This window comes from Hemicordylus capensis, chromosome 12 (genome assembly GCF_027244095.1).
Source record: "Hemicordylus capensis ecotype Gifberg chromosome 12, rHemCap1.1.pri, whole genome shotgun sequence".
Classification (NCBI taxonomy): Eukaryota; Metazoa; Chordata; class Lepidosauria; order Squamata; family Cordylidae; genus Hemicordylus; species Hemicordylus capensis.
In genome coordinates, this window is record NC_069668.1 from 19,714,819 (window position 1) to 19,730,515 (window position 15,697).

At 55.5% G+C, this 15,697-nt stretch overlaps 1 protein-coding gene across 1 annotated transcript in view; it reads left to right on the forward strand.

Annotated features, from left to right (window-relative positions):
* LOC128336148 (unconventional myosin-XIX-like) overlaps nt 1-15,697 on the forward strand; it is a 44,686-nt gene that overhangs the window by 13,200 nt on the left and 15,789 nt on the right. Inside the window, 17 exon segments of the mRNA XM_053275338.1 lie at nt 609-738; nt 1,287-1,435; nt 3,015-3,128; nt 3,213-3,345; nt 4,605-4,674; nt 5,224-5,326; nt 6,119-6,215; nt 7,233-7,309; nt 8,557-8,647; nt 9,376-9,547; nt 10,401-10,474; nt 11,160-11,281; nt 12,172-12,285; nt 13,023-13,199; nt 13,787-13,942; nt 15,225-15,266; nt 15,268-15,333. Coding sequence (XP_053131313.1) covers nt 609-738; nt 1,287-1,435; nt 3,015-3,128; nt 3,213-3,345; nt 4,605-4,674; nt 5,224-5,326; nt 6,119-6,215; nt 7,233-7,309; nt 8,557-8,647; nt 9,376-9,547; nt 10,401-10,474; nt 11,160-11,281; nt 12,172-12,285; nt 13,023-13,199; nt 13,787-13,942; nt 15,225-15,266; nt 15,268-15,333 — 1,887 coding nt within the window.

Consider the following 15,697-nt stretch of genomic DNA (forward strand, 5'->3'; position numbering starts at 1 on the left):
TGTTTTAGGTTCCCAGGTAAAGTTGCGCCGTTGAGTCGGTGTCAACTCCGGGCGCCCACAGAGCCCTGTGGTTGTCTTTGGTAGAATCCAGGAGGGGTTGACCATTGCAGCCTCCCGCGCAGTATGAGACGGTGCCTTTCAGCGTCTTCCTAGATCGCTGCTGCCCTGTCGAGGTGTTTCCCATAGTCCAGGGCACACACCAGCGGGGATTTGAACTGGCAACCTCTGGCTTGCTAATCCAGTCATTTCCCCCCTGTGCCGTGAGGTAGCTTGAGTTCCCAGCACCCTTCCTGGATTAAACCGCGTCTTTCTTCCGATGCTGCGTGTCTAAGTTTGCAGTGCACTCTCCACTTCCCTGAGCAGTGGGGGGTTTCAGCCGACCGATGGCTTTTGGTGCCGGTTGGGGGTGAGGCGCTTTCTCTCCGTGGAACTGCCCCTTCTGAGTGTCCGAGGGGCTTCGGGGAGCGCGGGGCGCTTACTGCAGTTGGCGGCGCCCAACTCAGCCTCCGAGGAGGAGCCCGGCAGAGGGCCTCGCGCGTGTGTGTCTCTCTGGCAGCGTTGGCCAGAGCTTAAAGTCCGGGCCCCTCTCTTTCCGTCTCCGCTTCCAGGTCAATGGCGCCCAGAGCCACGACGTTGGTGACCCGCTGGGCGAGGAGGTGGCCTCTTTCCTGGCGGAGGGGAGTCCGCTCCACGGCTGCGACGACCTCACCCAAGTCAACCCAGTGACCACCACGGCAGGTGGGGCTCCGGGCCCTCTCTCTGATTCTTTTCATCTGTGCGCGGAATTAGAGATTTGTCCTGGGCAGCCGCGTCAAGGCACAGTGTGTGCGCACCATGTGCATTTAGAGTGGGGGGGCCTTCCGGAAAGGGGGGGGCCTTCTAAAATGAACTGAGTGGACACCGGGAAAGGTGTGAGGGGACGCTGGGAGTGAGGGGACGCTGGGAGAGGGGACGCTGGGAGAGGGGACGCTGGGAGAGGGGACGCTGGGAGAGGGGACGCTGGGACGCCTTAGAGGGGACGCTGGGAGTGCTGGGGGCCGTCTACTCGCGCCCTGCCCCGAGACCAAGAGCAAAGCGCTCTTGGGAAATGGCTGGTGACAATAAAAGTGGCCCATGCGTAGAGTGTGTGTGTGGGCGGGGTGGGGCTTGGGGGTTGTGCGAGAAGCCCCTTGGGCCCGGATTGGGCCCTGGCTGCACCTGGGAGCTGTCCTCCTCCTCCTCCTCCTCGGGAGCTGGAGCGGCTTGCGAGGCCGTAGGGTCTCAACACACATGCGCTCTCTTTCCAGTCCTGAAGTGCCTGCAGGCAAGGTACGCCCGGGATGTCTTTTATACCAACGCCGGCTGCAGCCTGGTGGCTGTGAACCCCTTCCGGCCGATCTCGGCCCTCTACTCGCCAGAGCTCATGAGAGAGTACCACACGGCTGCCCGCCTGCAGGTGAGGAGAGGGGCTGTTCTCCTTGGCAGGCAGGGGAGCCCCGGGTGAGGACCAAATGGCGCAGCGGGGAAGTAACTCGCCTAGCGAGCCAGAGGTTGCTGGTTCGAATCCTTGCTGGGTATGTTTCCCAGAAGCACCTCTGTCGGGCAGCAGCGATGTAGGAAGGTGCTGAAAGGCCTCATCTCATACTGCGCGGGAGGAGGCCATAGTCAAGGCCTCCTGGATTCTGCCAAAGTAAACCACCGGGCTCTGTGGGCGCCAGGAGTCGACACCAACTCGATGGCACGCTTTGCCGTTTATGCTGAGCTGCAGAGCTTGTGTGGGAACATGCCATGAGACTCCCGGCGTGCATGGGGTGGGAGGTGGGGTAGAAGTCACCTTTGGCCCCCTGGACCAGCACTCACTGTAACCTACCTCACAGGGTTGTTGCTAGGATAAAATGGTGTGTGTGTGTGTGTGTGTGTAGGTGGGGCGGGGACGACGACGACGACGTACATGTGCTGCCTTAAGTGAAGTGTTCCCTCTAACACATTCCCAGATGTTGTGAACTACAACTCCCATCACCCCCAAGCAAAAGCTGTGGCGGCTGGAGATTCTGGGAGCTGTGGTCGCCAACATCTGGGAAGCCCTATGAGAGGGACCACGGCTTGAGTGCCTTAGATCAGGGGTCCCCGGCCTTTTTAAACAAGTGTTATACCCCTTTCTGTCACAAACCTGCAGCTCAGGTACCTTGTAGAGATTGTCTTTGTGTGTAAATTTAAACATCCCTCTCCAGTGATGCTCCGGTCAGTGGCTTACAGCAACCCGTGAGTAATCCCACTGAAGCTCACTTGTCCTATTTAGCGTCTTTTAGCCCTCACAGTTTTAGAATCATGACCGTTTCTGCAGCGTTTACAATTGTGTAGTTTCATCACTTCCAGACTAGTATAGGTTTTGGGGGTGGGTTTTTTCTTTTTCTTTTCTGTTTTATCCTTTTGTGCCTTTTACAGCTTTCAGTTCCGCTCTGGCCTTGTACTTTACGCTGGTCTAGGACTGTGATAAAGATGGTCTGGTTTGGGTTTCAAGGGGAGCACTCCATGCTCATTTCCTGAAGCCTGTCGGTCAGGCTGAGAGGAGGGGTGTGCTGAGCCTCCCATCACGTTGCCAGCCAATCGGGAGTCGAGGAGGCGGGTCTGTGCCCGCCCCCCTCCCCTTCTGTAGCAGACACAGCGTCGGGGACGCAGCGTCCTCAGGTGGGGGGGTTCAAGTAGTGCAGCTGCAGCATGCAGGAGCGGGGCAGGAGGTCTCCGAGAGCCCCCTGGGAGCCCTCCGAGTACCCCCGGGGTACTCCCACTGCCCCCGTTAAAAACCCCTGCATTAGAGGGCGGGGCGGGGCGGGACGGGCTGCCCTCCAGACAGGTGAGGCACCCTGGGCCAGGGCAGATCCCCTTCCCGGCACGGCCGCGCCAGCTCCCCGACCGCCTGAAGTCTGACCCTGATGGTCAGCTCCCCTGCGTGAGAAGCGGGAGCCGTGATCCCGGGGCGTGGCAGCCCTCGTTTCCCCCCAAAACATTCCCCCCCCTGCGGTTTTCTTTGTTAGGAGTTAAAGCCTCACGTGTTTGTGGTGGCAGAGGAGACCTCCCGCAACGTCGAGAGCCAGATCCCGCCCGTCGACCAGTCGATCGTCGTTAGCGGCGAGAGCGGGGCCGGGAAGGTGAGAGGGGGCCCTGGGGCTGGGGCGGGGGGACGGCGGGTGTTGTGGGGGGCCGAGGGCTCACGTCCCCCCTTCCCTTTCCAGACATGGACATCGCGTTGCCTGATGAGGTTCTATGCCGCCGTGGCCACGTCGTCCGCCACCCTGGGAGGCCACGAAACCGTGGAAAGAATAGAGAAGAGGGTCTTGGATTCCAACCCGGTGATGGAAGCTTTTGGTAAAGCCGGCTTGGTGGTCAGGGGAATCGCTCCGTTCTGGCCTAGCCCCTCAGCAGGGGATGTGCTTTCCATGTCTTGGGAGCCAGGCCAAGTCCTCTGCTAGTGGGTAGAGGGGTTTACAGGGACCCAGAGCCGCCGCTTTCTGTGCTGAAGGTCTCGGCTTTGATCCCTGCCCACAGCTCTGGATAGAGTTTGGAAAGACCCCTGCCTGAAAATTGGAGAGAGTTGCTGCCAGCCTGTGCAGGCTTGGCTGAGCTCGCTGGACCAAGCTCCTGACTCAGTAGGAGGCAGCTTCCGGTGTCCTGAGGAAAGGAGTGGGCTCCGCAGGGGTTTCCTCCGCATCCTTTCAGATAAGCGCACACAGTCCGTGGGTGGCCAAGCGCCTCGCCCAGAGTTCCCAGAACAGCAGCAGCAACTTGGCATTTCTGTCCTGCTTTAAGTGGCTTGGCATACCCTCTGGGTAGCACAACCATCCTGTGGGGTAGGCCAGTATTATGAGATGGGGTGGGGCTTGTCCAGGCCCATCTCCTGGCAAAGGCAAGATTCCCTACGAATCGCTGAGCCACACAGGGCTTGCTGCTCTCCAGAGAACATAAGCACAGCCCTGCTGAATCAGGCCCAAGACGGCGCATCTCGTCCAGCATCCCGTTTCACACCGTAGCCCACCAGGTTTTATTTATTTATTGTTAAATTTATATACTGCCTTTCATTAAAAACAATCCCAAGGCGGTTTACAAAAGTTAAAAAACATACAATAAATATTTATTGTATATATGCACAGGAAATGTGCATGCCCTCTCATCTCCTGCTGCTCCCCTGCAACTGGTATTCAGAGGCATCGTGCCTCTGAGGCTGGGGGTGGCCTATAGGCCTTAGATTAGTAGCCATCGGGAGCCCTGTCCTCCATGAATTTGCCTAAGCCCCTTTTAAAGCCATCCAAGCTAGTGATCATCGCCAAATCCTGTGGCAGAGAGTTCCATAAGTTGAATTATGCACTGTGTGAAGAAGTACTTCCTTTTGTTGGTCCTAATTTCCCGACCTTCCGTTTCATAGGCTGGGCCCTGGTTCACATTTTGTGAGAGAGAAATTTCTCTCTGTCCACTCTTTCTTCCCCATGCATGATTCCATACACAGAGACAGGGGGCCGACCTGGGCAGTTGACAGCCGCCCGCGCCCCCTGCTGTCACCTTGTTCCGTGTTTTCTCTCTTGGAAATGGCTGATCTCTGGCCTGTTTTCCTCCTCTGCCTGACTTTGCAGGAAATGCCTGCACCCTCCGCAACAGCAACAGCAGTCGCTTTGGAAAGTACATCCAGCTGCAGTTCAACAGGTAGGGCCTTTTCAAGCGGGACTGTGTGGTCTGAAAGCTGCCTGGCCATCCCCTCTCTGCCCTGCTGTTCTTCCTGGAGCACTCCGGCCACCACAACCGCCACGCGTGGCTTTTAGGCAGAGGGGGGTGCATTTTGGGGGGTTGCCATGGGAAGGAGGGCCTGTAGAAACCCCACAGGCAGAGGAGCCTCTCCGGCCCAGAAGTAGCCCCCGCCTGTGGCTCTCTGCTCGTGCTGAAGAATTGGCTGTTTGCAACCTCGTCAGACCGTCAAAGGAGCCCTCCTAGTACAACCTCCACCCAGATGCCTCTAGGAAGGCCCCCAAGCGGAGCAGGAAGGCAGTCACCCCCCACCCCACCCCACCCCCCGCATTTTGCCACTGTTTTTCAGAGGTAGACTGCCTTTGTACATGGGGTTCCACTTCCAACTGCCATGGCTCGTGGATAAACCTGTCTGCTCTGAATTTTTAACTGGTGGTGTTTGGCAGAGTACATAAATATTTTTTTTAACTGGGTAAACACGCTAAATAATGTTTTGGTTGCACGCTCCAGATCTCGACATCTAACCAGTGCATCGATTCAGACGTTCCTGCTGGAAAAAACCAGAGTTGCCTATCAGGCCCCTTGCGAAAGGAACTTCCACATCTTCTACCAGGTCAGTGCGGCCAGCGTGTTGTTGAATTAGAATACAGGACTTTCCCGTTTTGCGGTGATGGGGGGGGGGGGGGGAGGGAATTGCACCACCAGTATCCCATTACTGCTCCTTTCCTAGAGGATCCAAAAATCAGATAACTTGCCTTTTTATTGCTGAAAATGGAATGATTCTGGAACGAACTCGAAATGGTTCTGCGGCATTGTGATCTGATTTTGGCAGGTGGTTAAGAGGGCATCCCAGGAGGGGGCCCTGGTCTCATTAAACACAGTTATTTTTCTCTCTGGAGCTTTGCTTGCTTCGACGCCGTAAAATACAAAATTGTCGGCTGTTTTCAGGGTCCCCTGTGAGTGTCCACCCCAGTAGTCTTTCCACGAAACTTAAGAAGGAGTTTAGCAAAGTTACTGGACTGATTGTTCCTGGAAATAGACCTCTTCACGCCCTTGCTTCGTTTTGCCTTAACCGTAGTTGGATGCAATGTCTGACGAGACAAACTAGATACAGTCCTCCATAGAGATGGGTTAGGGTTAGGGTGGTTTCAGTTACAGGATTAAATGGGACGTTGAGAAGATGGATGGTGAACATGGACAAGCTGCTCTAAGCCATGGTTTGCCAGCTTTACCTTTGGAAGCTCCAGTCATGGTTGGGTTCTAAACCATGGTTAGCTTAAGCCATGGTTTCGGTGTGATATCCTGAGTTGAGCCCCCCCACCTTAATTTAATCTGAAAGTGGTCCCCCCCCTTGTTTCCTCTAATTTTCTTCTTCCAACAGCAGAATGTTTTTCTTGCTTTTTAGATTGCAAAAGGTGCCACTGAAGAAGAGCGTCGGGAATGGACCCTCCCGGAAGGATCTGATTTCCGTTGGCTGCCCAACCCTGAAAAGGCTCTGGAAGGTGAGTGCTTGGGTTTAAAACAAGCCTCAACTCGATTGGACAAAGATGGCAAATACAGCAAGCTGCTAGGCTGGTGTGGAGGGGAACACAAATCATGGCTAGTTGTGAGGCTTTGGAACACGCCTCCTGCTCAAAGAACAGCCGCCTCCATCTCTTACAACTTTTAAGGAGGCAGTCAAGACGCACTTGTTTACCCAGGCTTTTCATTAGATATACTGTTTTAGTTGTGTTTTTAATAGTTTTAACCTTTTAAATTCTAAATTGTTGTAATGCTTTTTTTACGGTCGCTGCACTGGTTTTCTTTTACGGTCGCTGCACTGGTTGCCTGTTCAATTCCAGGTCCACTTCAAGGTGCTGGTTCTCACCCACAGAACCCTTATGGGCTCAGCACCTGTCTATCTCCGGGATCGCCTCTCTTGGTCCGTTGTATCCCATCCTGTGAGGTCTTCTCAGCTGGCCCTCTTGCGTGTCCTGGGCCCTGGTGTAGTGCACGGTGCCTGGGCCCATAGGAGGGCCTTCTGTGTGTGCGCCCCTCTTCTTCGGAACACCCTCCCCTCCAGATTTGTTGTTGGTATTTCTGTTGTTCACTTCCTAGAGTCTTTGGAGGAGGCAATATCTAAGAAGTTTCAATAAATAAATGAACTCCCACAATCCTTAGCCCCAGTGGCCAGTGGCCAGGGATTATGGGAATGGTTGGCCAACATCTGCAGAAGGGCCGAAGTTGAGCAGCCCTGCCCTACACCTTGTAAAAGGGGTTTTGCTTTCGTTCCGTTAAGTATTGGGTCGGATTGTCTTGGGCGACACTTTCTGGGTTCCTTGCCTTTGAGAAGGCAGGGAGAGAGTGAGTTGCTGCTGACGTAATATCCAGTCGTGGTCTGTGGTGCAGCATTATGCTGGGGCCCTCTCCTTTCTGGCATCACGATGCCATCACACCACGGGGAGGCGGGAGAGGGCTTCTCCAAGAGAGGGGGGAGAACAGCGTCCTAACTCCGGGGTCTCTTTCTTTCTTTTGGGCAGAGGACGGCTTTGAGGTGACGCGGGAGGCCATGCTCCATTTGGGCATCGACCGTGGTGTGCAGAATAATGTGTTCAAGGTCAGCGGAATCAGTCATCGCTGGGTGGTTCTTTATTTTCCAAAAAATCCCCAAAGAGATATGAACGCACGTGTCCACGGTGGCCGCCTTTCCTCATCGGTGGCACCAAGAGGAGGCAGCTCCTTCCCAAAGGAGGTCCAGCTTGCGTTGCCCACTGGGAAAAAGGGGTTCTGCTCCCCCGCGGGGCCTTTTGAGGGGGCTCTCGAGGTCTGAGGGCGCAGGAGGAGGGCTGCCGTTTTGCGGCTGGCTCGGGAGCGTGCCTTCTCCTGCCGTTTCTGGGGAGCTTTGCACGCTCCCTAAACGTTTCCGTTCTGCTTAAATCCTGGGGGAGCATCAACGGCTTCCTGCTGAGCCCTTCTGGGGATGTTGGGAATCCGGGCTGTGGGTGGAGACCTCAGAAACGACAGCCTCTCTGCACATTCCCTGCTTCCGGAACAATACAGCCAGGTGGGATTTAAGAGGACGTCTTCTTCGCCATGACCCCCACTGCCTGTTAAGATCTGAGAGGTTTGTCATAGGAACTGAGGAAGCTGCCATCTACTGAGTCAGACCCTTGGTCTATCTAGCTCAGTATTGTCTTCACAGACTGGCAGCGGCTTCTCCCAGGTTGGCGCCGTCCACAGTGGCCACCGGCCCGTCTGGCGGCTACTCTGCCCCGGGGCTTTGGAATACGCCCCTTGTTGAAATGAGGTCCTCCCCGTCTCTGACCACTTTTAAAAGGTCAGGCAAGACATGTCTGTTCACCTGGGCTTTTAATTAGATTCACCATTTGAATAGTGAACCCTTTTGACATCTTTAAAATTTTAGATGGTTTTCATGTTTTCTAGTTTTGTTTGAATGGTATTCTTAGTTGCAAACTGCCCAGAGACGTGAGTGTGGGGAGGGATAGAAACTTGCTAATAAACAAACAAATAAATCTTGCCTCTTCTTCCCACGGCTTGAAATTAATTCATGGAATTCGCTCTGGCAGTGGCCACTAGCCGAGTTGGGCTTTGACAGATTCGTGGAGGACAAGCCTCTCCGTAGCTCCTAGTCCTGATCTCCCCATCCTTCAGGGGCAGGAAGCCTCTCAATCCCAGTGGCAGGGGACCCACAGCAGCAGGAGAGAGGGCATGCACAGACCTCTTGCCTGGGGGCTGCTCCCCAGAGGCATCTGGTGGGCCACTGTGGGAAACAGGATGCTGGACTAGATGGGCCTCCTTGGGCCTGATCCACCGGGGCTCTTCTTATGTTTCCTTTTGTTGCAGATATTAGCAGGACTTCTGCACTTGGGAAATATCCAGTTCTTGGAGTTGGAGGACGAATCGCAGCCATGCGGGCTAGAAGATTACGTCGAAGGTGAGCTGACCAAGACCCCCCCCCTCCCTCTCACCAGTTTTGCTGTTGTTCCTGCTTGTCTGCTCTGTTAGCAGGTCAGAGGGGAGTCAGAAATGGGCACGCCAGATGCTTACACAGAGGCAGGTGCCGTGTGAGTGAGAGAGAGCGGAGAGGCTGCCAGTTCGAATCTCAGCTCGGGGAGCCACTCACTGCAGGCTCATCGGTCAGCGAGTGGCCCTCTGTCCGGTCCCTTCTCGGACTCTCCTTCAGTCACCTCAGATCTCTGCTCTGTCTCGCTGCAGCCTCCCTTGGGAGGCAGACATCTTCGAAATCCCAGTTGAGACGCTCGCTCTCATATTGGTCTTCTGGGATGCTAGCCACGTAAACGAATCCCATTAGCTGGTCAAAACCTTTTTAAAACTTAGGCAAGGTGATTGATTGATTGAGGGCCGTCAAGTCGGTGTCACCTCTTAGCAACCGCATAGATAGATCCTCTCCAGGGTGATCTGTCTTCAACTTGGCCTTGAAGGTCTCTCCGTGGTGCATTCACGGCTGTCGTCATCGAGTCCATCCTTCTTGCTGCTGGTCCTCCCCTTCTTCTCTTACCTTCCACTTTCCCCAGCATGATGGACTTCGCAAGGGAGCTGGGTCTTCACAGAATGTGTCTGAAGTATGATAGAAATGCAAGGTAGAAATGTTTAAATATGTTGCTTTCTGGTTGCTAATGTCAATGGTTCTCTGAACACCAGAGTTTGCAAAGACCACGTCCAGATTGTGGCAAGTGCCCCTGGAGCAGCTGTTGGAAACGCTCCAGATCCGGACCATAACGGCAGGGAAGCAGCAGCAAGTCTTCAAGAAGTTGTGCTCCAAGGCCGAGTGTGAGATGAGGCGAGACTGCCTGGCCAGAGTAGTCTATGCCAAGTAAGTGTCCTCTGCGCACTTGTTTCTTGCCCCTTGTCCAAGAAACCCTCCTTGTTTGGTCTTCACAACAACCCTGTGAGGCGGGCTATCCTGGAAGAGAGAGCGTAACCCTCATGGTAGCAGAGCAGGCATGGAATCTCTGGTTGCCAAACCCAGCACTGTCCAGATATGTCTGCAGTTGTAAGAGGATAACCGTGGTTGTGTCTATCTCGGAAGTGGCTGTCTCTGCTTTTCTGGTTGGCCACATCCAGAGCAGCCCTCGAGAAAAGCCCAACTATATTGTGAAATCACCATTTGCTGAATATAAAAGGCAAATAAATTTTTATTTTATTTTATTTTATTTATCTATCAAATTTGTACACTGCCCCAAACTTTCATCTCTGGGCGGTTCACAATAGCATGAAACAAGTTAAAAAACATATACAAAAACTTAAAACAATTTAACAATTTAAAAATAAACCAGCGATTAAAACCTAAAAAAAATTTAGGAAGCTGAGAAAGCTTGGGCGAAAAGATGGGTCTTCAGGTGTTCTTTTGAAAACTGCTGGAGAAGAGGGAGGATCGTATCTCAGCAGGGCGCGCTTCCCACAATCTCGGGGCAGCGACCGAGAAGGCCCCGTCTCTGTGTAGCCACCAAACGAGTTGGCGGTAACTGGAGACAGAATCGGTGTGTGTGTGTGTGTGTGTGTCTGTCTGTCTGTCTGTCTGTCTGTCTCCTGGCACGAATTCTGCCCGGCCTGTGAGTTCCGCCTGCAGCCGCGGCTCTTGGTGTTTCTGCCCTCTTTGTCCAGCTGCAGGGCGGGCGTCTGTCCCACCTGCTGCCTGGGCTGAGGGATTTGCGATTATCTTGCAGGCTCTTTGACTGGCTGGTCGCTGTGATCAACGGGAGCATCTATGCAGACCGGTCTGTGTGGAGCAACTTCATAGGTAGGCTTTTCACTCCTCTTGGATGTGGGGTGTGGACGGAGCTGCCCAGACTCTGCTCTTAACTAACAATGCTGCACGCAGGAAATCCAGAGTTCTTTGCTAAGGAATGCTGGAGTCTGCAATAGAGGGTTTTTATTTTGCATAGCATTCTGCCATTTTTGGTTACTATTCTGCATAGTTTTATTCTGGTCTTGTTTGTTCTGGTCACGGGTTGAGGACAGGGAGACCCACAGGCCTCTGGAGCCCTGCCCTCAAATTACCCACCACTCCTCTCTTTCATTGTGAGAAAGTTCACTCCCTGAGGCCCGGCTCACCACCCTTGTTTCCCCCACATGCTGCTACATTGGGTCCATTTTACACCAAAGTGGCCCCAAAGGGGTGAGATTCCCTGTAAATCATGCCAAGGGAGGAAACATGACACATGTTGCTTCCTGCCCATTAGGAAACCCCTTGAGACTTCGTCTGGAATGGCCCCTCGGACATTTCTAAGTCTGTCATAAGGACTAGAAACTTGCTCTTTTTTTTAAGAGAAAGGAAAAAGGTGTGGGGAAGAGGGCTGGATTCTGTACAGAAGGGCCGCCCTGCTTTAAGGGGGATCCTGGCTCTTGCAGCAAAGGAAAGAGAGACGCTGACCTCCTAGAAAGGTCCCAGGCTTTCAACGCCGTGGCTGGCCTCTCCTCCCCAGGTCTGCTGGATGTTTATGGCTTCGAATCTTTCCCCGAAAACCACCTGGAGCAGCTGTGCATCAACTATGCCAATGAGAAACTGCAGCAGCATTTTGTGGCCCATTTCCTGAAGGCGCAGCAGGTAACTTGGCGGGAGGGCACAGCAGAGGGGAGGCCCCGACCCATAGCTCTGTCCCTTAGCCACTGTGCTGCATGCGTTCCCCCGGGGATGGACCCCAGATATGTGGTGAGGGTCCTTGGAGGAGGGGTGTGTGTGCCGTGGGGCTTGTCTTTGCAGTGTGGTGGAGAGGAGAGCTGGTCCGGTGGCAGCAAGCATGACTTGGCCCCTTAGCTAAGCAGGGTCCGCCCTGGTTGCAAATGAAAGTGAGGCTAGAAGTGTGAGCACTGGAAGAGATTCCCCTGAGGGGATGGAGCCGCTCTGGGAAGAGCAGAAGGTTCCCAGTTCCCTCCCTGGCAGCATCTCCAAGATAGATTCCTGCCTGCCACCTTGGAGAAGCCGCTGCCAGTCTGGGTAGACAATACTGAGCTAGATGGACCAAGGGTCTGACTCACCTTGAGTGTCATGAGCCACTTGGTGCCATAACCCATGGGGAAAGCAGGAAATGTCGCTGCTGCTCAGGACACTCTTATCCCCTGCCCAACTGAGCAAAGTAGCACCTCTTTAAAAGTGGTGGTTCTCTTCTTTGAGCAGGGGCGGGGGGAGCAACCGGCCCTCTCCATCCCCAGCACAGCATCCCTCCAGGGGCTGTGCCTGGTGTCTGCCTGGTGTGTCTGCCTGGTCTGTCTGCCTGGTGTTTCTTTTTTAGATGGTGAGCCCCACTTGGGGGGCCAGGGAGCCCTTTTATTTCTGTATTCATATCTCTGTAAACCGCTTTGGGAACTTGGGTTGACAGCGGCATATAAATATCTGTCGTCTTCGCATTCACGAGCACAGTACTGCCTCCGCTGCAGGAAAAGTCCGGTTGGATGCGAGGATGCGCTGCTTAGAGCTCTGCCTCTCTGTTTCCCCAGGAGGAGTATGCCGCGGAAGGTCTGGCGTGGTCTTTCATTAGCTACCAGGATAATCAGGGCTGCTTGGACGTGATCGAAGGCAGCCCCGCGAGCCTCTTCTCCCTGCTCAACGAGGTGGGTCATGAGCCCCTGTTCCCGCCATGGCCTCCCCGCTCTCCCCCTCCCCACAGCGCACACGCCCTGCAGAACGGCAGTGGGTCACAGGGGACGAGCGCGGTTCCCTCGGAGGCGTGCGGCTGTGCTTGGCGCTCACACATTTTCCGGTGTCCGCTCAGTGAATTTGGGATCCCTCTCGGGTTGTTGGATCAGGAAGGCCCCACTCTGAACGCACACACGGGGGCACACACTGCCTAGATCCTGCTGCCCAGGGGAAAAAAACTCATGCTGCACACAGATGAGAAAAATGAGCGTGACCACTTCTCGGCAGCCTTGGGGACGGGGCTATCACCTGCTGAGAGGTCTATCATCGGCGACTAGTCGGAGGGCTGTAGGCCACCTCCAGCCTCGGGGGCGGGGTGCCTCTGGGTACCAGTTGCGGGGAGTCACAGCAGGAGGGAAGGCACATGCCCCTTTCAACTCCTGCCTGTGGCTTCCAGCGGCATCTGGTGGGCCACTGTGCGAAATGAGATGTTGGACTAGATGGGCCTCCTTGCGGGGCCGGATCCAGCAGGTTCCAGCGTCAAAGACCTTTCCTGTCAAGGAGATGCTCCCCTCCGGTGAGGTTGCTTCTGCTCATGGAGACCCCCCCGTAAATGAGCCTCCCTGGCATCCTCGTCCCGCCCTTTTGATCTCGGTGTGTCTGATCACCGGCCGTGAATACAGTCTCTTCTCCTCTCCCTCCTCTCCCCCAGGAATGCCGCCTCAACAGGCCTTCCAACGCCAGCCAGTTTCAAGCCCGGCTCGAGCAAGCCCTGTCCGGTAACCTGTGCATTTGCAGGGACCGCTTCAGAAGGGAGCCAAACTTCACCGTCTCCCACTACGCCGGCAACGTCTGCTATCGGGTAGAAGGCATGGTGGAGAAGAACAAGGTGCGTTGGGACCAGCGTTCCCTCTGGCCTCGTGTGTGCATCCCGTTTTAAGCCACCACTGAGCAGCCATCCGTGGGTTTGGGGTCTCGCCCGTCTTCCCTTGGAGTGCTGGCCACCGCCTTCCTCAGTCCGAGGGCAGGGAGTTCTGGCCGGCCTCTGCTTCGATGTTTCCAGCAAGGGAGAGCCACCCCATTGCCTCCGTGGCATGGGTTCCGTTTGTGTGCTGCTCTGACCACGAAGGAGTCCCTGCTCATGTTCCGCCTGCAAGCACAGGGTGGTTTTCACATCCTCCAGCGGAGGGCAGGAAGGAGTCCGTGGCAGCCAAGGCGTGTGTCCCGGAACGGGCTCCTTCCAAGGCAGGGCCCGTGAATGTTAAGTGAGGCAAGGGGCTTAGACAAATTCACGGAGGACATGCCTATCAGTGGCTACTAGTCGGAGGGCTATAGGCCACCTCCAGCCTCAGAGGTCACTGTGGAAAACAGGATGCTGGATTGTATGCGGCCGCCTTGGGCCTGATCCTTGTTCTGGCATGCTTTGAAATGTGGCAAAGCTTCACCCCTTCTTGTATGCTTCTTCTCTTTGCCAAGGACCCCGTCCCCCCAGAATTAGTCCTGCTTCTTCAGCGGTCCCAAGACGCCTTGCTGCAGAAGCTGTTTCCCACCGCCGCCAGCCAGAAGACCGCGGAGAACAGCTGCAAGACTCAGACCAAGCCAGGGAGGGTCACCGTGGTGTCCAAGTTCAAGGTTTGTGCTGCATCGGCCAGTCTTTAAGCCCAAGAGTCAGGGCCGGACGTGTGCATGCGTATGTGTGCGTGTAACAAGATCCGAGCTGCGGTTCTCAGAATGGGAAGCCACAGCAAGGGGCTCTGAGATGTTTAGGTGAGTGGAAGTGGGCCGGTCGCCTATGGCAGAGGCTTCTGTGGTGCCCCATTCATTCAGAGCAGCCCTTCTGGATCAGGCCCAAGGAGGCCCCTCTAGTCCAGCACCCTGTTTCCCACAGCGGCCCACCAGATGCCGCCTCTGGGGAGCCCCCAGGCAAGAGGGATGTGCCGGCCCTCTCATCTCCGGCTGCTGTGGCTCCCCTGTAACTGGGATTTGGTGGCATCCTGCCTCTGAGGCTGGAGGTGGCCTTATAGCCAACAGACTAGTAGCCATGGATAGACCTGTCCTCCATGAATCTGTCTAAGCTCCTTTAAAAGCCATCCAATCCGGTGGCCATCACCATATCCAGTGGCAGAGAATTCCATAGCTTAATTATGTGCTGTGTGTAAAAGGACTTCCTCTTGTCGGTCCTAAATTTCCCGACCTTCAGTTTTGTGGGGTGACCCCTGGTTCTAGTGTTGGCAGAGAAGGAGGAGAATTTCTCTCTGTCCACTCCATGCATGATTTTTTCTGCCTCGATCAGGTCTCCCCACAGTCGCCTCTTTTCCAAGCTAAAGACCCTGTAGCCTAATAAGAACTGATTAGGCCCAAGGCCCTAAATAAGAACGTCGTTGGGTGTTGCTGTTTTTGCCCATGAGCCCACTCGCCTGTGTCCTTTAGAGCAGGGATTCTCCATGTTGGGTCCCCAGATGTTATTGGACTTCAACTCCCATAATCCCCAGCCCCAGCGGCCTTTGGTTGAGGATTATGGGAGTTGAAGTCCAATAACATCTGGGGACCCAACGCGGAGAACCCCTGCTCTAGAGTGCCCCCTGCGGCCGAAGATTCCGGGGCTGAGTGCTAGGTGGGGGTGGGGACAGCTGTCTTTCAAGGAAGCTGGACCAGTGACAGCTTCTCGGACCCGTGGCCCCCCCTGGGGTTCCTGCCCTCCCGGGCCTCCTCCCGCCAGCAGCCCCATTCCGTCTGGTCATGAGGGGAGTTCAGGCAGCCACCGGCCCCGATCTCCTCTTGGAGGAGGCCTGCAGAGGCTTCCAAGGAGCACTGCTGGGACATTTTAGACACGAGGCAGCATTTGGTGGAAAGGGAGGTGTCCTTTGCTCCGGGCCTTCAACGGAACGCGCTCTCTCCTCTGGCACTCTTGCAGGGCTCGCTGGACCGTCTGATGGCCATCTTGCACAGCACCACCCCCTCACTACGTCCGATGCGTCAAGCCCAACGCGGAGTGCGAGGCGGCCGTCTTCCGGGAGGACGAGGTATGGAGTCTCCCCCCGCCCTTCCACTTCTCATCTGGGACTTGGGCCCCTGGCCGCCCCTGGCTGCCCCTGGCCCCTCTTGGCGATGTGTTCGTTGGTCGCCCAAAGCCAAACGCAAGCCTGAAAAGGTGGCCGTGCTTTTTAAGAAGTCAGGCTGCTTCCCAGGATTGTCGTCAGCCCTCCAGAGCCGGAAGTCGGCGTGCCAGCCGCTGCCTTTGCTGGCGGCAAACCCAGCCGTCTTCTGCAAGGTGCCCGGGACGCCCGCCCACTGTCTTGGTCAGGGCTTAGCCCCAGATGTGCCTGCGGCGTCGGGTCGCAGCCAGAGCGGCGGCCATTGGCCCTGACTGGCTAGACCCCAAGGCCT